The sequence below is a fragment of the Coptis chinensis genome, chromosome 8, assembly GCF_015680905.1.
Source record: "Coptis chinensis isolate HL-2020 chromosome 8, ASM1568090v1, whole genome shotgun sequence".
Classification (NCBI taxonomy): Eukaryota; Viridiplantae; Streptophyta; class Magnoliopsida; order Ranunculales; family Ranunculaceae; genus Coptis; species Coptis chinensis.
The window spans coordinates 82,406,291-82,428,877 of record NC_141463.1 but is presented as its reverse complement, the minus strand read 5'-3'; the positions used below and the strand labels follow the sequence as shown (position 1 = coordinate 82,428,877).

At 40.3% G+C, this 22,587-nt stretch overlaps 1 protein-coding gene across 1 annotated transcript; it reads right to left on the bottom strand.

Annotated features, from left to right (window-relative positions):
- Window positions 1-8,327: 8,327 nt before the first annotated feature.
- LOC147483520 (uncharacterized) lies at window positions 8,328-8,783 on the bottom strand. Its single transcript, XM_086579585.1, has one exon. It carries the CDS (start codon window positions 8,781-8,783, stop codon window positions 8,328-8,330), a length of 456 nt encoding a protein of 151 aa, XP_086435711.1.
- Between the last annotated feature and the right edge of the window lie 13,804 nt (window positions 8,784-22,587).

The following is a 22,587-nucleotide window of genomic DNA, read 5'->3' as shown; positions in this document are numbered from 1 at the left end:
ATTTTTGGGTAGGATTTTGAATTTGGTAATGGCAGAATTGGAAAGAAATCGCGATTCTATTTTGTTTGGAGGAAGGAGATGCACGTGTGTGCCTTGGGCCCAAGCCCAAATCAATTTTTTGAAATTCGTCGATTTTTCGCACAACTTCAACCTAAACTTTCCGCTTCGTTACCGGTCCGATTTATGCGAATGAGATATGGAAATGATCAGGAGAGAATTTCCAATCCAATGATACATAAAACACTTTATTCCAACTTAGGGTGACATATAAGTAGATGTAAAATGCCTCAAAGTGCGTGCATAACGTAAGTTATGCGAACGAATGAAATCTAATTTTATAGATAATGTCAACTCGAATCATAATACAATTAAATAGCCTAAGCAAAACAAATAGAAAGTTGAACAATCTTGGACAGAAAAACGAATACCCCATCCCCAAACAAATTTTTGGGAATAAAGTTTGAAATTTTGTTTTAACGTGGGTCTTTTAAGGTCAGATTCCCGAGACTTCCTAGATTACTATTTTTATGGTTTTGATATTTTTTACTTTTTATGAATAATATTTAATATAAGAAAAATGAAAAACAATAAATACATAATTCACATCATAGAAGAACATGACTCAAAAACCGGGAAAACATGCAAGAGTGGAAAACGTGAATTATGTTAAACGTGGACTTAGGATCTGGTACTTACAACTATACACTCCATAGGGAAGGCCCGGTTACCTGAATTGTGCACTTACCAATATATGGAATTGTAAGGAAGTACACCAAACAACAAAATGAGCCGTTTATAGTCAAATACTCGAGACTTTAATAAACAACTGTATATATATATATATATATGTGCCCTGCAGTTTTTCATATATCAATAAATAAATAACATGAAATGTACCCCCAAACAAAATCAAGCACCAAGATTTTCTACGACGTAACTTATTGAAATGAAAGTGAAGTTTGATAGATCTAGAACGTAACCGAGCATGCACCTTCTTTTTCATCTTTGAATGAGAGGGTGTCCAAGTGAATGATCGTGAGAAAATGGATGTTTGTGGAAGATATGTTGGATATGGATAAGTTTTAGAAGTAAGGAATGGAAAAAATGAGAATGTGGGTTTAGCACAAAACTCATTCATGGTGTAGGTGGGAACTGTCTCAATTCTGAAAATGAAGGTGTCAAGTGCCTTTCTCTTGTGAATTATTTCTGTATTAAGAGGATTTAGAAAATCGTTAAGCATAGAAGAAGCAAGAGGGTAAAGCGCAAACTCCAGGTTCCTTTGAAAAGGTGGAAGGTGGGGAATATTGGTGATGGAAGATGAATGAGTGTCAACTAGAGCTCTCAAGTCTAGATCATTAGAAGCCTTGAGATATTCCAGACATTCCTCAATAGGTGGGTCAAAAGAATCACTGGGATAAAGGGTGAAAAATTCATCTTCCGTCATAGCGTCAAGGGATAAATGGATGTTGGCAGGATGGGACTTGCGAGGTGGTAGGGAAGAGTTGCAAAAGAGTTGAAGGAAATCTTCCTCAATTTCATCTACGTCCAAGGAGTCCTTGTCGAAGTTGGAACTTCCAAAGGAAAGGAATTTGTGCATCTGGTCATCTGGAAACGTGGTTTTGAAATAATCATGAGCTAAGCTCTCGATCATGCTAACCTCTCCATTGATATTCGTATCAGGAAACTGTTTGATTGTTTTAAAAACATTGATTTCAACGGAAAGATGGCCAAAGGATAAGGACATCGAACCATCGCAGTAGTTTATAAGCGCGTTGGCAGTTGCCAAGGAAGGGCGCCCTAAAATGATCGAAATAGAGTTGTTAGCGACTTCTGTATCGAGGATAACAAAATCCGCGGGATAGTAGAAATCCTGAACCTAACCAGCACGTTTTCCACTACACCCTTAGGATACTTGATAGACTTATCAGCTAATTGCAACATCATTGTTGTAGGTTGCATTTTCTGTAGACCTATTTGTTTATATAAATAATAAGGGAGTAAGTTAACACTCGCCCCCAGGTCTAATAAAGTAGTGGTCGTGTGAGTATCCCCTAAATTGCATTGTATAATAGGACGACCAGGGTCCTTGTACTTAACGATTCCATTATGTTTTGTTACGGTTGGAAACTGTTCATTTAAAAAGGCGTCTTTAGGAATCTTTGTCTTACGCCTAGTAGTACACAACTCTTTAAGAAACTTAGCATGGTGAGGTAACTTTTTAATCACTTCAAGAAAAGGTAAGTTTATCGTTAGATTTTTAAAAACTTCTCTAATTTCATCAAAATTTGTATCTTTGTTTAACATAGCTAATTTCTAAGAAAACGATAGTTTCTCTCTATATTTATCATATGGATCAACAGGATGGCTAACCTTGCTTTTCTGTTTCTTAGGCTGTGGTTTAACTGGTACCTCTACAGGGGTAGGATCTTCAGTTTCTATTTTGGTATCTAGTGTAATATCTAGTGTAGGGACTACTGGTGGGGTAGCTATAAACATTGTTACTTTGTTATCAACCATTCTGCCTGAATGGAGAGTGGTGATGGAATTTAGCTCACCAACGTTTTCATTATCCTTACTAGTATTACCGTGTACCTCAAAGGATGTGTTTGTTGTTTTAGGATTAGGTATCGTTTGACCTGGAAACACACCTTTGGGTTATACTTTCTCTTGTGCTAACTGCTGTAAGGAAAGTTGGATAGCTTGTAAAATCTGTTGTTGGGTTTGCATAAAGGTGTCGAAACGATCCGGTTGTGGAGGAGTGTTAGATATAGGTTGTGTGACAGGAACTATGTTACGTTGATTATTAATAGGTGGATTTTGATAGTTATTATTTACCGGCATGATTCCTCTATTAGCATTATAATTATTATTGTTATAATTATTATAATTTCCTTGTCCTTGTCCTTGCCTCGGTTGAGCTTGGTTGTAATTGTTTGTTGGCATAACATTTGGATTAAACAACTTTGGAGGTTGTTGATTATTTCGCCAACTAAAGTTGGGGTTTTGTTGCCAAGCTGCGTTAGGTTCGCTATTAATAGAACAAATATTATCTTGTTGTGATTGTTGTTGTTCATAAGCGAGAGAACAATAGGAGTCGAAATGCTCTGGACTCAAACAAAATTACATGGATTGGAGTTGACATTCATGATGGGAATAGGCTTTTGTTGAACAGAAATAACCTCTACCTTTTTAGTGAGAGATTCGATTACATTTTTAAGTTCAGGATCGAGTTTCATCTCAAACATACCGGCGGCTTTAACTGTTGTAGAAGAACTAGCGGAACGGGAGATATCGTCACTACCCCCCCTAGTTATTATTACGCTTAGTTTGATCTTCTAAAAAATTATAAGCCTCTGAGGCTCCCTTACTTAGGAAACTACCCTCATTCATTATGTCAAGGACTTCTTTATGGTGGTGTAAAAGTCCTTTGAAAAAGGCACGAACTAACATGTCTTTCGCTAGGTTATGGTGTGGACACTCTATAAGAAAATTGGTGAAACGATTCCAAGCCTCTAAAAATGATTCATGAGGATTCTATCGAAAGAAATGAGTCTTGGAAAGCATTTCATCGGTCTTCAGTGGTGGGTAAAAATGTTCCATAAATAGTTGAACAAGTTTGGACCACGAGTCCATAGAATTAGGTGTTTGGGCAGTTAACCAAGACGCCGCCTAATCAGCTAAGGTGAAAGGAAACGCCCTCAGTTTAATTTGTTCAGCACCAACCGTAGGATGGTGGAATGTAGTAAGGACTTGGTCAATCCTACGCATGTGCTGATAAGGTTTTTCATAGTCTAACCCATGAAAAATGGGTAACAAATTAAATATATTTGGGGGAATTCGGAAATCCCCCACTGGGTCTGATAGAACGATGCAAGATTTTGGGCTATCGTTCAAGGCTTTGTAAAAGTCAAAGAGAGGAAACTTTCTTTCTTCAGCCATTGTTCCAGGTGTGGTGTGTGATATATTAGCTAGAGGTGTAGTGAGTGGTATACTAGAAAGGGGTGTTTGTTGACGTTGCCGGTTGATTACGTTAGGCGTTTTTCTTCGGCTTGACCTTAATCTCATGCAAGGCTAAGACCAATCTTAACTAAACACGACAACACTCCAAATAATCCTGATATGCTAGTATGAACCTCTAACAGGAGATGCGAGGTGTTGAAGAAAGAAGTACCTGAATGCCTCCTTGCTTTGCTTATGAATAGCGTCTTGTATACGCTTGCTTAGTATATATAACAAGTTAGAACATTGAAAACCTTGAAGAAATGGAAGTTTTGAAACAAACTTGTGGAAATCAGGCAGTTTCAGCAGAGGGCGCAGGCCACGCTCAGAATAGGCTTAGGTAGAGCACAAGTCGCGCTCAAGTCAAACTGGAGCTCTAGGCGCTTCAGCGCGGGGGGCGCTCAAACTTTGCCTTTGATGGGTGTAGGTCGCGCTCAGGGTAAAATTGGAGTTCTAGGCATTTGGGAGAGTGGCGGCGCTTAGTTTATGCTTGCCTAGGGTGCGGGTCGCGCTCCGTGTAATTCTGCGAGGAAAATTTCAGTGCTGAAACGGACAACCACAGTTAGAATCAAACAAGGGTGGATGGGTTATGGGACCCGAAGACTAACAATTTTAAAGAAAACAATACTAAAGGGAACTAAGATGGCAGCGATGCCATTTGATAAAGGTAAAAATTGAATATATAATTCTACTCACAAATAAGTGATGAATCTAAACGCAAGTAAAACTAAAACTCAATTCTCTCTTTGGAGAGAGAATTGGTTGTTGAATAAACCGCTCTGCGATTTCTTTCAGGAAAAGAGCAAAGAGATTGTCAAATTTCAGTCAAAGCTTAGTGAGTGTATTCTGGGAGATACTTGGAATTTTTCGGTAAACATGTCTCAACTATTGCAAAGAAATGGGCATAGAACTGGCACTCTACAAAGAGCCTAATAGTGCAAGAGAGGGATACAAGGGTATGGTTAGGCAATTCTAATGGGAAATTCACAGTTTTGGAAGCGCATGAAGACATCCGAAAGAAATCACCAAACCAAAGATGGTGTAAATTCATATGGAACTCAAAGGTTCTACCGAAAACTCAAGGAATTGCTTGAAGTCGGGCGCGATGGCGCAACAAGAACAGACGATTAGCTCCAAAGGCGGAAAACGCACCGGCCCTCTAGATGTTTGCATCCGTCTCACTCAAGAAGAAACTCGAGCATATACTCTTTCAATGTAATCCGCCAAAATAGTATGGAACTATGCTCGAGACATTTTCAAAGACTTACAAGAACCCTAATCATTTCGGGATGTGCAGCAGCAAGGTAAGCATTACAGCTCCCTCATTCTTGACATGTGGAAAGCTTGTTCTATCACTATGATGGTGAGTCTTTGGAAGAACCGGAACAGAGTGCTCTACGACAATAAAGACTCAAGCTTATCGATATTTGTTTTTAGCTAGACGAGCAATCATTCGAGCTCACCACAGATCTACTTGGCATATGGAGAACTCGGCTCATGACTTAAAGATTCTTAGAGTCTTCAATCTTCATCACAAGCTGAGAAGAGCACCGAAAATCATTGAATGCTTCTGGACTCTTCCTCCACCTGGAATAATAAAGGTAAATACTGATGGGTGCTCGAGAGGGAATCCCGAGATCAGGTTGGGGAATAGTTATGAGAAACTATAAGGGTGAATTCTTAGGTGCAAATGCCGAGGAGGTCCGGGGTCAATACTAATTACATGGCGGAAACAAATGGCTATTGTGGAAGTGGAATTACACAAAGGCTGGAAATGGGATGGAAGTATATATGGGTGGAGAGCGATTCGAAATCGGTAGTCCAAGCTTTTCAGGAGAATAAATTACATTGGAGAGTCCGGGAAAGGTGGCAAACTATGAAGGAGCAGGCATAATGGATCAATGTCACAGTCACTTGGAGAGAGACCAACCTTGGTGCCAATAGCTGTTCTAAGCATGGGGCTAACTTGGTTCAAGGTGAAAGGAAATGGTGGGATAGTAGACCACTCTTCATGAAGAATCTAGAGAATCACTACACCACTTATTTCCGTTTTGTCCACTAGATCATTAATGTTTTTAGGAAAGATACATATATGATGTAGCCTCCTGTAAGCAGTTCTTAATATATAACTGTCACTTTTGTAATCCTTATTCTTTATTAATCAATTACCTTTAGCAAAAAAAAAGTGTTTATCAAAGATTATTCTACTATCGAATCTATCAAAATAGAGTGGAGTAAAAGATTCGTTCCACTCCTAGTTTTTTAGTATTCAATGTTTTCTACGACTATCGGTCTATCTAAAGTTAATGAGAGTTTTATGAAAGGAATTATACTACGATGTGAATTCAAATAACAAGATACGCTAATTCAAACTACGGAATTTCTAAATTGACTATATGATAAGGAATTAGGGAGGATTGATTCCACCTTAACTCGACATAATCAACTAACAAAGATTCGTCGTGATCCAAATTTCAATGCTTTCCCATATCAAAATAGTATTTCCAATCCCTAATTATTCATGGCAATCTCTACCAATTAATAACTAGCATGTGAAGCAACCAAACCCATTCTCATGGTGAACTAATTACTTTCTAGAATTGAATAGATTATCATGACGATGTCTAAGTTAACAAAGATCAAGCTTCATCAAGATTTCTTTAACCCCTTCTAATGGAGGTTTAGCCTATAATCATTATGCTATCATTTCTTATTGAATCTAAGCAAGGCATCATAGAAAGATTGTAAATTTACTAATTTGATCTAATCAATAATTCAAATCTAACTTAACAACTAAGAAATGATTAACAACTAAGAATCGAAATTAGATCTAAGTAATTTTAAATAACAAAAACTGAAATTATGAAGAACTAATTATTTTTATTAATCTAATAAAGAATTAACAATCATTCAATAATCTAAATTAAAACAAGATAATAGAAAACTAATTAGTTTAATGTAAAAACTAGATCTAGAATTATTCTCTAATGTCTACTTGCTACCTAAACTAAATATTTCTTAAGGGTTAATTCTTGTGTGTTGAAATGGAGGAGACCAGATCCACATTTTCATGCATGGGCTGAGGAGCCATGTTTTGGGCCGGAAAATCGATCTTAAAACCCAATCTCTTAAGTCTACAGGGCCCTTTTCAGCTGGATCTGACTTCAGCAGGCTTTTCCTCCACTTTTGCTCCTCTGATTGGGTCAAGGTTTAGACCATTGGAAAGCTATGGTCGTTTTTACATAAGGCATGCCCAATTCCGAGGCCTGAGTCCAAAGATACAGTCTTTGAAATTTCTGCTGACTTTTGTGTGATGTTTCTGCCCGCGTTGACTTTGACTTTTCAGCTTTTGATCGGGCTTTACAAAGGCTTTTTCTCCTTGAATCTTGGCCTTTAATCACAGAACTTCTTAGCAACCAGCCCTTGCTCCTTTATCTCGCCAAAGTGGCACATTTCTGCACATAATTGACTTCAATGCCTGAAATACATAAAAACACGTAATCAGCATTAACTCTTATTTATTACTCGCATAATTGGTTTAAAAGTATTATTGTTAAGAGTTTAAAACTACAGTTTTGGGCTCTTATCACGAGTCTTATAGGGAATTGACTCCGTGTCATTAGAACTGCCATGTCATTAGATGAAAGCATCAAAGAAATTCTCGGGAGAAGTACCGGCTCACTTGCTTTGTATCCAGTTAAAATCTTAGCCTGAATCACTTTAGGAGCACATTGAAAAACTATTAGTCGTGTTCCATTGCAAAGTCCATTTCTTGGTGCTATATTTCTAAGCAACATAATCGGGCTCCCACATTTTAGCTTTATTTGGAAAGGAGGTAAACTTGAGGGATCAAGTGAATTTAAAAACTCACTTGGATAATCACCTCCATTCGCAGGAGATTTGCAATCTTTTTCAACTGATTTATCTTCTACTAAATATTCAATAACATCTCCAGGAAACAATTTTAAGGCAGTGTCATTGATTTCCTTGACATCGTCATTATGTGCAGCTTCTGGTGGTCCGATAAACCTCCCGTCGATGTACTGTTGCATCTCGTCATTCGCTCCAGTTAGCACCATAGTTGTTTTGTCAAATCCCTTGTAAATATACTTAGTGATATATTTGACTGCCCGAACTGATGCACATACTTCAACATTAATGTGGTAGTCAAACATTTCAGATAGATACCGATTGTACGGAGCAACATTTCGGTTGTCAACGGTTTGCTCACCTCTTATCTTGCTTTTGACCTTGTACACTTTTCTTGTGTTGCGACGCTTATAAAGAGGGTACCCTTCTTGATCCATCGTTATCTTTTCAACAAATTCTCATGGATAATGGAACCTGCACTTGCCATCTTGCATACACAGTGCTTCTGGGTTTTCAACACCACACGGACCATGAATCATGCAGTTCATAATGATATGAAAGAGTGCAGGTTGAGTGGCTGGGTCTGGAATCCCGGCAGAACCTATTCGATCCACTTGTTCAGTGGTGTGAATCTTATCCTCATGTTGAAGGAATATGAGAGCGTGCATGTGTGGGAGGCTGCATTTTTGAAATTCAATGGTGTAAACATGTGCCACTGCCCGTCCAAACACGTCATTTTTTAAGATTTCATTCATTAATGCTTTTCCCTTCATCTCAAATGCTCGGGCGACCAACGCAGGTTTATCAGATGTTGTCTGGTGACTCTTAAGCTCATTTTGAATTTTTGGCCAATTCAGATTTGCAGTGACCATAACAAAGACATCCGGATGTTTATTGTATCGTGTGATCGCCATTGTATCTTGATAAATCTCATACATATGCCTTGGACTCCCTGTATGAGACAATGACAAAATAAAAACGCCGCCCACTTGATCCGATTCAGTCCCCTCGTTACAACATCCGCCAATCCCTCCTGAATGACTCGCATCGAATCTCAACTTGATGATATCTGGAATAGCGCAACTTGTTCTGTTCGGTTGAAGCCCAACCGTCAACAACAAATTCTTGGCATAGAGGCCATGCCTGCAAGATCTTTGAATACTTTGTCGGGCGATCAAACAAACGATAAGCATAATACTGCATCTGGGTCAAACGCACATCTGTTGGACGATTAACCTTTACAGAACATATTTTGCAGAATCACCAAGAAAATGAATTATTTAAGTTGCAAAATTATGAAGTAAGGTAACCAAAATACCACAACTTCCGCAAATAAGGTTAACATATAGGTTTATTACAACAAAACTTCTGGATACACGATATTTGTAGTGCAATTAGAAGTATATGGTGGAAGGATGACACTAATTCTTTTTGATGATGTGCATATTGAGAGGGCCAAATACAATTGTCCATGACTGAAAGCATGTGTCCGTTGATCTATCCCAACGTATTTGACTGATTGTCTTTGTGATTTATTTATCGTCATTCCATATGCGAGTCTTACAGGGAATTGATGCCATGTCATTTGAACTGCCATGTCATTAGATGAGGGCGTCAAAGAAATTCTCGATAGAAGTACCGGCTCACCTGCTTTGTCTCTAGTTAAAATCCTAGCCTGAATCACTTTTGGAGCACATTGTAGAACTATTAGTCGTGTTCCATTGTAAAGTCTATTTCTTGGTGCTATATTTTTTACCAGCATAATCAGGCTCCCATGTTTTAGCTTTAGTTGGAAAGGAGATAAAATTGACGGATCAAGTAAATTCAAAAACTCACTTGGATAATCACCTCCATTCGCGGGAGAGTTGCCATCTTTTTCAACTAATTTATCTGCTGCTAAATATTCAATAACATCTCCAGGAAACAATTTTAAGGCAGTGTCATTGATTTCCTTGACATCGTGTCATTATGTGTAGCTAGAATAGTATGCTCTCTTAGAAAATCAGCGGAAGTTCTGCCCTCCACATTCAAATTTGGGTACACAGAGTAAATGAGTTCTTCGAGATTTCTACAATGTCATATCCCAAATGGAAGCTCTACCATATCTTTTGGATTTGTTCCAATATAAACAAATAAGTTAAACTTAGACGATGAGCTACTATGTAAGAGTATTTGCAAAAATACAGTTCAAAATAAATTGTTAAAGTAGATATTTTACCTCTTTCAAATAGTTTGCAATGTTGATGTTATCTGGCTCTGTCATATCAAGCCGCATGTATTGAACCAGATGCAAGACTTCCACATGTATCCAGAGCGGAGATCGTCTCAATGATGCAACGACAAATTCTTCACGGACACATTTTGGTATAATAGGCAAATTTTGCCTAAAATCCCCTCCGAGAATCACAGTGATTCCAACAAATGGCTGCTTATTACAACATATATCCTGGAGCAATCGATCAACAGCTTCTACACAGTGTCTATGTTACCTGGGGACTTCATCCCAAATAATAAGTTTCGTCTCTTTGAAAAGTTTGACTTGCAATGATTCTTTATCAAATCCATATACTGTGTCTTCTAACACATCTAGTGGTAACCTAAATGTTGAGTGGGTAGTTCAACCTACAGACAATAATAAAGACGCAATTCCAGAAGAAACCACCATAATCACGATATTACCGATACTACAACATGATGCTGAAATTTTATTGTATAGAAATGTTTTTCCAGTACCCACAGCTCCATTTAATAAAAATAATTTTCCTTTAGCATTGTGCATAATATCCGTCACTGCATTGAAAGCTTGGCGTTGCTATTCATTGAGATGACTGACATTATCATTTGCCACCTGTTGTAGTCCTTCATACTGAAGTTGGTGTTGCTCCAAAATAAGTCTATTGCAAACTACCTTATTCCAATTTTCTCTTGGTAGTGGCATGTCTGGGAAATCTAAAAGCTTCTTACCACTCTCAAAAAGGATTTGGTCCAATAAAAATAAGTCGTAGTCTTTTACTTGGATGTCAGATGGATTTGAAATGAAAAACAATGTTTTCATCTTGGGTGCAAGATCATCACATATTTGTAATGCAAATCTATCCCACAATATTTCTGGATGTGTTGGAGTGCACTCTAGAGGGATAACACTGAAAAGTCTTCGTAGTTGATACCCAGTTTGCATCACAATTGCCTCCTCTGAACACTATTTCTACTCCTTATCATCTTCTAACAGTCCCCATGTTATACATACGGCTATAAATGTACTATATGGAACACCATCTACAAATTTCAATGATTCAAATGACTGCGGTGATAGGGTTATATACTAAAAACATTACTTTTGTATTAACTCTAATTCTTTATATTTTGAATGAGAATCATATGGGCAAATGTTATGCATATTATATATGTTATTAGTTATATGCATGTGTCTAATACTTTATGTTGTAGATGATATGGTGTGTGGTGACACACAGAAAATCATATCATCAGTACCTTATAAAGTATAAGTAAACATTCACAACCTAGATAGATTTGGACAAACCATTGGTACGGTTATAGTATAATCTGGTATTAGTCTATCTTGACTACAGGATTACACTAGTATATTTTGTGTGTATTGAACATGACCAAGTGAGGTTGTTTCTCTTTATATTGACTATATAAGATAACAAACTGTTATTATGGATGCTTGTCCTCTTAATCTGGATATAATAACGGGCACTTACGTGCATTGTACATTGCTTTAAATCATTAATGAGTGAGATTCATTTGTGAATCAACAAACTCGATGGATTGGGTAATGACATTGTATGTAAGGTGTGTTGTTGATTATAGAAGGAATCCGTGACCCGCAGGAAGTCGGGTTGATGATGTCCCTTTGAGGAGCTTATAAGAATTGTCATGTAAACCCTGCAGGTGGATTTATTTCGACATGACAATGAGGTTGAGTGGTATTACTCAAAGACATAAGAAGTTGATTAATGTAGTTGTCAGTAACTTGACTTAATCAATAGGTATTCGATATCTTAACACGGGGAGATCAACATGCATATAATATGGAGCCCATACACATAATTTGGGATTAGGGCGGTAGTGCAACAATGACCTTTAGTGGAATAAGCCATTTGTTGACGGACTTGGGCCGTGTGTTCTGGGCGAACATGAGAAGCCCAAGCCCGTCAGGAGACCTAACCCTAATTTCTCCTCATGGTCCCTGTTGTAGCCTAAAAAGAAACCCTTTTTCTCTTGGCCAAAATTAATCAAGTTCAGTGATTGAAAAAGAGAGGCAAGGAAAGAGAGAGAGAAAGGGCGGGTAGATCGTTGCCCACATAACATCCATTCCAAAGATAGGAATACAACAGAAGATCAAGAGGTTGTTGATTCGTAGAGCTTGGATTCTTAGAGTTATCACAACTGATCAAATGTATGATTCTAACCAAAATCGTGAACACCCTTTATTTTGCTGCGCATGCGTTTTCATGGTTTGTAAATCATTCGATGCAACCATAACGGTTCCTACATGCGAGCCTTTTACAACAGTTAACAACAAACAAAGATAGAAACGTTCACCTACATTTGGACTTGCAAAATACATCTGACCAATAGCATAACAACTTTTGCTCCTAGGTGTCCAAATTTTCTTAGACTTGTCGAAAACAAAGTGTTGAGGGAATTCTTGATAAGTGTACTTTCTAACATGTGGATATTTAGCACAACATTTGAAGAATACATTTAAAGTTGATTTCTGACGCTTAGCTCGAGCAATAATTTCTTCTATCTGTTTTGTTGCTTTATAAATAACCCGATGCATTCCAGGCAAGTGGACTACCAAGCGAACAACATTTGGTACCTCCTCGTGCATTCTAAACTCTAATAGACGCCACACAGCTTCTGGTGGTCCGATATACCTCCCTTCGATGTAATGTTCCATCTCGTCATTCGCTCCAGTTAGCACCATAGTTGTTTTGTCAAATCCCTTGTAAATATACTTAGTGATATATTTGACCACCCGAACTGATGCACATACTTCAACGTTAATGTGGCGGTCGAACATTTCAAATTGATATGGATTGTATGGAGTGATATTTCGGTTGTCAACGATATGCTCACCTCTTATCTTGTTTTTGACCTTGTACAATTTTCCTGTGTTGCGATGCATATAAAGAGGGTACCCTTCTCGATCCATCGTTGTCTTTTCAACAAATTCTCGTGGATAATGGAACCTGCACTTGCCATCTTGCATACATGGTGCTTCTGGGTTTTTAGCACCACACAGACCATGAATCATGCACTTTATAATGGTCTGAAAGAGTGCAGGTTCAGTGTCTAGGTCTGGAATCTCGGCAGAAACTATTCGATCCACTTGTTTAGTGGTGCGAATCTTATTCTCATGTTGAAAGAATATGAGAGCGTGCATGTGTGGGAGGCTGCATTTTTGAAATTCAATGGTTTAAACATGTGCCACTGCACGTCTCATTTTTTAAGATTGCATTCATTATCACTTTTCGCTTCATCTCAAATACTCGGGCGACCAACGCAGGTTTATCAGATGTTGTCTGGTGACTCTTAAGCTCATTTTGAATTTCTAGCCAATTCGGATTTGCAGTGACTGTAACAAAGACATCCGGATGTTTATTGTATCATGTGATTGCCATTGCATCTTGATAAATCTCATACATATGCCTTGGACTCCCTGTATGAGACGATGGTAGAATAAAATGCTAGCCCACTTGATTTGGATTCAGTCCCTGTGCTGTAACATCTGTCAATCCTAAATACAACTCTACACGAATCTCAGCTTGATGATCTCTGAAATAGCGTAACTTGTTCTGTTCGGTCGAAGCCCAACCGTCAACAACAAATTCTTGGCATAGAGGCCCTACCTACAAGATCGTTGAATACTCTGTTGGGCGATCAAACAAACGATAAGCATAGTACTGCGTCTGGGTCAAACGCACATCTGTTGGATGATTAACCTTGAGCGAGAATTACAGCTGCTAAGGCACTTATATCAGTCCGACATAGGGAAGGAGCCACTCATCGATCTCAATGATGACAACCCTCCCGAAGCTGGTCGTACTAAGAACCCAATGCGAGGGGACCCAGTTCGGCGCAAGCTATCTGAGTCAGAATACAGCAACTCAGATGAGGACTCAGGAACAGCCTCATAGCCGGAGTCCACTGACCAGGATTGTGAGGGCCGACCCTCGACACCGAAAAAGAACTCAAAACAGGAAACTTTCTACTAAGGAAAGTGCATGGGAAACTGAGAAGAATGACCTGATCCGTCAGATGCATCGGATGACTGGCAAGGGGAGAAAAATGCAAGACTCCCTTGTTCAATCCACCATAATGGGAGCAGGCAGATCTCATTTTGCATCACGGGTGATAAGGAAGCCATACCCCTATGGGTATAGACAACTGAAGTTTAGTGTCTTTAGTTGCAAGTCAGATCCGGTCGGTCACGTATTCAAGTATAGTGCCACTATGGGACAATATGAGAGATATGACCATGTAATGTGTCAGGAGTTCAAAGCCTCCCTATCTGGATCAACGCTCCAGTGGTATCACAGATTACTTGAGCATCAGATCAGGTCCTCAGAAGAACTATTTAGGACTTTCATAGACAAGTACTCATGCAACAAGTATCAGCCAAAACGGATCGATGCCCTGTTCAACATCAAGAAAAAGGAGGAAGATGCGTTGAGGTCTTACATGCAACGGTTCATGGAAATTTCAATCCAAATAGAGTCTTGTGACGAACAGACTTCTATAATAGCTTTCAAACAAGGGTTGGATGAAAACAACGCCTTATTCGGATCTCTCTCCAAGAAACCACCCTGCGATTTAGAGGAACTCCTTGACAGGGTTGAAACTCATGCGGGGTGGGAAGAAGATGTCCTGAACAGACGTCAGGAAGCGAAGAAAATTAGTCAGACAGTTATTGGGATTCCTCGGGAAGGGAATGGAAATTATTCCCATAAAAAATCAAAGAGAGACCGTAATCGTAATCGCCAAAGGGCCGAATCTCCATCAAAGGGACAAATGCCCAGAGGGCAATACCAAAATGTAGCCAATAGTTCAGATGGAAAACCATAGAAGAAGCCACGTGTGGAAGGAACTGAAAAAGCTTTTCCCTCGATGGATAGAAACTTTGACCCTCTGAACAAAATGCTAGATGAGGTTCTGGACTCGATAAAAAATCAGAGCTACCTCAAATGGCCAGCTCCGCTAAAGCTAGGCTCCTTGGGTACCAGAGACTAAAAGACCTACTGTAAGTTCCATAAGAGTAAGGGTCATAGCACTAGAGCTTGCAGGACCCTGAAAAATGAACTATAGGATTTGATTGAAAGGGGGGTATCCGGGGCAGTTTGTGGCAATACCTAATAGGCTTAATATAGTACAACCCGAGGAGATCAAAGACGCCGCCGGCCTCAGATCCTCCGTGTTTGGACCGCTCAATGGTCGACTCCAAATAAATATGATTTCCAGAAAAGCAAGTAAACGGAATGGACAAATCACTGAAAATGGTGCACGATATCAAATGCGACGCGCCAAGCATGAGGGATCATGAATGAAATGAAATTTGATTACGAGTTTTGACACTGAGGATCTGCTCATCCTCTTCACTGAGGCTGACTATTGCAGCATCTAGACCACCCATGAGAATGCTGCTTGTTTTGACACTTCCTTTTGGAGATTATGATTTGAATCGCATAATGGTTGATCGAGGCAGCTTAGCAGATGTGCTATACTACGCCACATTCAAAAAGCTACAAATTCCAAACTCTAAAATGGTTGCTACCAACTCCAACCTATATGGATTCAGTGGGGACAAAGCTCTAATAGTTGGAGAGATCCAACTACCCGTAGCTACTGGTCCGGTAACTCATCATAAACTTTGTCATAGTAAAAGCTAACACACCCTATCATATGATCTTGGGCGATCCGGTCAAGCATTGCACTGCGGTCGCTCCTAGCACCTATCACCAATGTTTAAAGTTCCCGCATAACGGGACAATTGAGATGATCAGAGGGGATCAGGTGGCTGCCAAAGCATGTTATGCGCTGGCGACGAAGCATTCACCACTCCCTTTTGAACCAATAAAGGTGGGGCGACCCGCCAAATAGCAATTACAGTTAGATCCACCTCTCCCAGACCTGGTCCCACGAGAGTGGGAGGATTCCCCCTCACTGGAGCCGTTAGAATAAGTGAAAATTATAGGTGGTAGCTCGCCAACGACCACTTTCATCGACACCTTGTTGAGTGTTGAAGAGCACCAAGCTCTGATATAGTTCCTCCGACAGCACAGAGATGTGTTCGCTTAGTCATTCGAAGAAATGCTAGGAATTGACCCTCATGTGGCATGATACTAGCTCAATGTCTGCAGTGATGTAGTAGTAGTCAAGCAGAAACCGAGAAGGATAGGTGTTGACAGATCCAGGGTGGTAAAAGTTGAAGTTGAAAAACTAAAGGCAGCTAATTTTGTCAGGGAAATCAATTTTCCCACCTGGATTTCTAATATCGTCCCAGTAAGAAAGAGGAATGGGTCATGGAAAATATGTATTGACTTCACGGATCTGAACCGTGCATGTTCGAAAGATAGATATCCTCTGCCATGAATTGACAAGTTAGTGGATGCAACGACCATACATGAACTGTTATCCTTCACAGATAGGTCGTAAGGCTACAACCAGATCCTTTTACATGAAGAGGGCCACAAGCATGTCAGGTTCACAATCGAGGAGGGCCTGTACTACTATCAGGTCATGCCATTCGGATTGAAAAATTTAGGAGCCATATACCAACGTTTGGTAAACAAGATGTTCGAAGGATTAATGGGCGACATTGTGGAGGTGTATGTGGACGATCTCCTGATCAAAAGTCTGAAATGGGGAGATCATCTCTCCTACTTGAAACATGCATTTGACGTTCTTCGAGAGTATCACATGAAGCTCAACCCTGCAAAATGTGCTTTTGCTGTATCATCAGGAAAGTTTTTAGGGTACCTAGTTACTAAGAGAGGGATTGAGGTGAACCCAGATCAGATCCGAGCACTCATAGAGATGCCTTCACCTAAAAATATGAAAAAGGTTCAAAAAGTTACAGGCAAGTTAGTAGCTCTGAACAGGTTCATCTCCAAGAGTTCAGATAAGTGCAAACCCCTCTTTCAGTTACTGCGAAAGAACACCTCCTTTGCATGGACGGAAACATACCAAAAGGTGTTCAATCAACTCAAAACATACCTGGGGGCACCGCCGATCCTTTCAAAACTTGTTGAGAGAGAAGTCCTGGGTCTTTATCTCTGTTCCTCATGACTACGACATCAGTTCTGTAATGATACGCGTGGATGAAAAGAAGGTTGAAAAGCCTATCTATTTCTTGAGCCGAACGCTCCTACCAGCAGAAACAAGGTACCCTAAACTCGAAAGAGTCGCTTTAGCACTTGTTTTTGCCGCAGAGAAATTACGACCGTACTTCCAGTCCCACACCATCAGAGTGATCACAGAGTACTAATTGCGATCAGTTCTGGAATGACCAAATAGGTCAGGAAGACTAGCTAAATGGTATGTGCAACTGTCAGAATATGATATTATTTACGTCCCCAGAATCTCAGAGAGGCACTAGCAGAATTCTTAGGAGATTTCCCAATGACCTACACAGGGTATGATTCAACCACCCCCATTCTGATGATGGCAATCTGTCTGAATCTCTAAACTCCCGTCCAGACCGATGGGAGTCGAGCTCCAAATGGCGGCTGTTTGTGGATGGATCTTCAAATGACAGAGGTGCAGGAGTTGGAGATGTGTTAGTTACTCCCGACAATATGCGGCTGGAGAAATCTATATGATTAGGCTGGAACACCTTTAACAATAAGGCAGAGTATGAGGCGATACTTGCTGGCCTCACAATGGCCCTTGACTAGGGCCTTACAAACCTCACAGTTTTTAGTGACTCATAACTGGTTGTGTTCCAAGTTGATGGAGGGTATGAGGCCAGGGATGAATGAATGGCCAAATACCTGGAACTAGTAAGGGGTCTTCAAGGAAAGTTTGAGAACATTCAGTTTATCAGTTGCCTCAATCCGAAAATCGACACGCAAGATGCTTTGACATATGTTGCCTCGATGTTGGGCAACAGTGAGTCACGCTCCATCCCTATAGATTTCCAGGTGAAATCTAGCATTCAGATCCTAGTTACAACAGTTTGTATTTTTCTAGCCATTACTCCAAGTTGGATGGATCCATATAAGTCCTACCTCAAAGACGGAACACTCCCTGAGGACAAGAATGTAGCAAGGCGTCTGCTTGCAAAGATACAAAGATTCACCCTCTTTGGAGACGATCTGTACAAGAAGTCCTTTCTGGGACCTCATCTCAGATGTCTCTTCCCACATCTTGCTAAACAAGTTATGCGATAAGTACATGAAGGAATTTGTGGCAACCATGCTGGAGGCAAAACACTTGCTCTCAAGATCCTAAGGCAAAGATACTTTTGGCCTTATATGCAAAATGATGCACAGGTTTTTGTCCGTAAATATGAAAAATGTCAACGATATACTCCGCTAATCTATGTTCCAGCAACAGAACTACACCCATTGGCCAGTCCATGGCCATTTGCACAGTGGGGAACTGATATGGTAGGACCTCTACCACTTACTCCTGGTAATGTTCGATTCCTACTAGTTGTGACAGATTACTTTACCAAGTGGATAGAAGCAGTTCCCCTTGTCTTCATTCGAGAACATGACGTTAGAAAGTTTATTTGGAACAACATAGTCTGCAGGTTTGGCATACCCAAAGTTATCATCTCAGATAATGGGCAATAGTTCGCTGGAGGATTGGTCGTTGAACTCTGTGAGGAGTTTCGCATTACCCATCTGTTCTCTACTCCAAGGTACCCACAAGGCAATGGCCAGGCCGAAGCCTCTAATAGGGTTATCTTGGATAACATGAAGTATAAATTTGATGACGCAAAAGGTTTATGGGTTGAGGAACTACCTAGGGTCCTATGGGCATATCGAACTACACCTAGACGATCAACTGGTGAATCACCATTTTCACTGACCTACGGAACTGAGGCTGTCATACCTCCAGAACTGGTAGCTCCCACTCATAAGTCAGATATTGTACACTCTAGACAATAAAGAATTGTTATGTAGCAAAATGGATCTCCTAGATGAAAAACGGGAAGGTGACGTACTTTGCTTAGCTGCTAACCAGTAGATTCTGAAAATATCATACAACAAGAGAGTCCGGATTCGATCTTTCAAATCTGGAGATCTAGTTTTGTGCGAGATCCTAGAGCCCAACGGCAAGCTTGGGGCCAACTGGGAAGGACCATACATTATCGACAAGGTTGGTCGAACTGGTTTTTATTATCTATGCATTGTTGAAAGGGACGTTCTTGTCAAACCATGGAACGCGCATCACCTTCGCAAGTACTATCAGTAAATTGTTATTCTATGATTTTCAATGCATCATTCACTCCTCTCCAATTCATCAAAAAAGTGCTCCACATTGCCATCAAATTTATTCCTTGCATTTGTTCTTTATTTATGATCCACAATGGACTAAGCCTTTAGGAAATTATCTTCTCACTATCTATTCAAGAATATTGTATGCCAATTTGCTTTAGAACCACTGATACTGAGTATGGAAAAGTTGAAATGTATGTCAAATCCTTTCCCATACCCACGCAGCTGGAACTGTACGCCAGTTCCTTCAAATTGCGATTATCTTCGATGTGTTAAGCCTTTAGGGAATTCGACCACACTAATCGCTCAAGAAACTCAGATGCCGTTTGACTTAGAACAAGTGATAGTGTTCTCCGAGCCTGAATCAGTATGCCGCCTCGCACTCAAAAACATCAACATAAGAGTTCTGGGAAGATCTGGGTTGGATCCAGATCCTAGCACGCAAATCATAGGCCTAGAACAGTATCGGCATGATAGTGCTGAAGAAGATTCCCCCACTGCTGTTCTAGCAATAACCTATTTATTTTTTAAATAAATAGAACCTATCATTATTAAACACAGTATTGTGCTCATGGCAACAAGTTCCTTTCGCAAAGACATATGACTCTATTGCGATTGAACTCCTACTTACAGTTAACTTGAATGGCTCCCATGATATCCTGATCAAATTCTAGGCATGCCTCATTTTAATCTATTTAGCCTACTAGGGTCACCTATTGTTATTCCAAATGAACTTTGGGTGAATCAAGGGTAGAGTATGCATAGTAACACATGTCATATTACATAAAGTGAAGATAGTGTATACATAAAATATAAAAGCTGTAGAGCTCAGTAAGTAAATAGTATGCATGCATAAAATAGAAGAGCTGCAGAGCTCAGTAAGTAAATTGTATGTGAGCTATATAGCTCAATATTACAGATCCATAGAATAATTGTTGAAAATAATTGTTTATGAGAATCATCAACTGAGAAACTTATGAAGCAGGGGTAGAATCAAACTTCGGTTCACCATCAGTGATTGTTGTTGCACCATCGTCAGGAACTCTTGTTTCACTCTCAGGAACAGATTGTGATTGCATTAGCTAGAATGGTTGAAGGCTGAACATAACACTCACCTGAAACTGGAACTGGCAGAAAAGGAAGCTGAATGGGAGGCATGTCATCATCGGTGTTTTCTTCAGAGGATGAGGAGGCATCAGGCATAAGTTCTTCCTGGATAGCTGAGATATTGGTGTCTAGATCATAAAACAAGATGAAAGGGTTGGTTATTCGCCCCGGAGCACCCAACTGAGAGACATATCCAGTAGCCTCAATAGCTTCCTCAAACTTAACTTGTCTGGCAACATCGAAGAACTCTTGAGAAACATCAAGTACTCTCAGAGAAAAGCGAATGCCATTTATAGCTGACCTCTTCTTCACCTCCTTCACCACTTGAGAATAGAACTCAGAGGTCTCCGCCAAGAGTACATCAGCCTTCTTATCAGAGCGAAGACATTTCTCTTTTAGAGCTCTCTCATAGCCTGACAAGACCTCATTTGCATGGGCAATGTCTTGCCCAAGGGTCCTCATCTCGGTGTTCCTATGGTTAAGTTCCCCTTGGACTTGGTCATGTTTTGCTTGCAGGGTAGTGAAGTGGGGCTTACGCCCCAGAACTTCACTTTCCAAGTGGCAAGATCAGCCAAATTCTCCTTTATATGGGCTTCTCCGTAGAGCTCCTAAGGTTGGAGATAGTGTCTCTCATATTCTTGAAGCCGCGATAAGATTTATTCTCTTTTCGCCAAGAGTGGGTCAACTGGATCTGCAGCTCCTCCGTGTTCTCTTCGAAATTTCTTTCGCTTCTGACCACCACCGGGGTAGCCATGGCATCAGTGGATGAATTGGTGGAGGCCGCAAAAATGGGTTCTTTCATAGCCAAAAAGTTATTCACTAACTGGAGAAAGATGTGTAAGAAAAATAATAAGAGAAACCAAACACTGAACAGATAAGAAAGTCTTACCTTGGTAAGGTGAACAGCAGATTGGCAAAGGATAGGTCTAAGGTCCCAGCTATGTTGGCTTCAGCTTTGTCAACAGGAAGTCGCGCAGCTTCTAGGACTCCAAGCGCGATATCAACATCTTTAACAGAGTGCTTGTTGGTAACATGTAGTTCATCAGTTCGTCCCCAACGCCTTATCTCCACAATCATCTCCCTCTCAGGGGAATCTGGAGATCTTGGCTAAAAGGGAATGTCGTCACTCGCCCCCCTCCTATCACTGGAACGAGGAAGAGGGAGAGCGATAGGTACAGCAGTGGTTTCAGCAATACCCTTCCCCTTACGATTATCAGGGAGGGGAGGGTCAACAATCAGAAGGACATTATCACCAGTTTGTTCAGAACCTGTAAAAGGAACTGGAACTGATGGGGGTATGGCTACATTCTTACAAGACTTAACAGGTGGGGGAATACTAGTAGGAACCTTAAAAAGTGTGTCTTCACTAACAGAGAGGAGGCGAAACTTTGTTTTCTTACCAGAGTGGGCAACATCAGAAGCAGTATCAGATCTTTTCAATCTAGAACAGTTGGACGCATGCACTCCCCTTTTAAAATTGCTGGCCGCCAGCAGTTTATGAGGCAGTTCAGTTCCCCTCCTGCCAATGATCACACAATCATCACTGACAGCAGGCTCCTAAACTAAACCCGACGTCGCAGCATCACTGGAGACGGCCTTCGAACTCTTCTCCTTACGGTTTCCTCTTCTTCTAGTAATCAAAGAGGATTTATCCTGAACTGGAGGAGGAAGAAGTCCGACATCCTAATCAACAGGAGGAGGAAGTGTTGTGCGCCCAGAATTCACAGTATTTATCCCAAAGAGGGAATAGCTAGGAACAAGTTGCAGTAGTTCTTCAGTAGACATGTTGAAATATTCAAAAAGACGGGTGTGATCAGGAACTATCACCCAAGGAATCCTCTGTTCCTTGGGGATCTTCTTGATAATGTCCACCGTAGCAGCATCAATTGCAGTTAGTTGATTCCAGGGGGGAAAAGTCATCTAAGGAATAATAACAAAAGATATTTAGGTGAAAGACTCTTATATCAAGTTATAAAGTACATGAGTAGGACGACTTATTGGTTGGAGCATGGGTGTGTTTTCTGGGAACAGGAATTCCCATTGGCTCACCATCAACATCGGAGGGGCGAACATCCCACGCATCACCGAACACACGAAGGTGGTGATCAGCCCAGCCTTCGTCACTCTGCTTCCC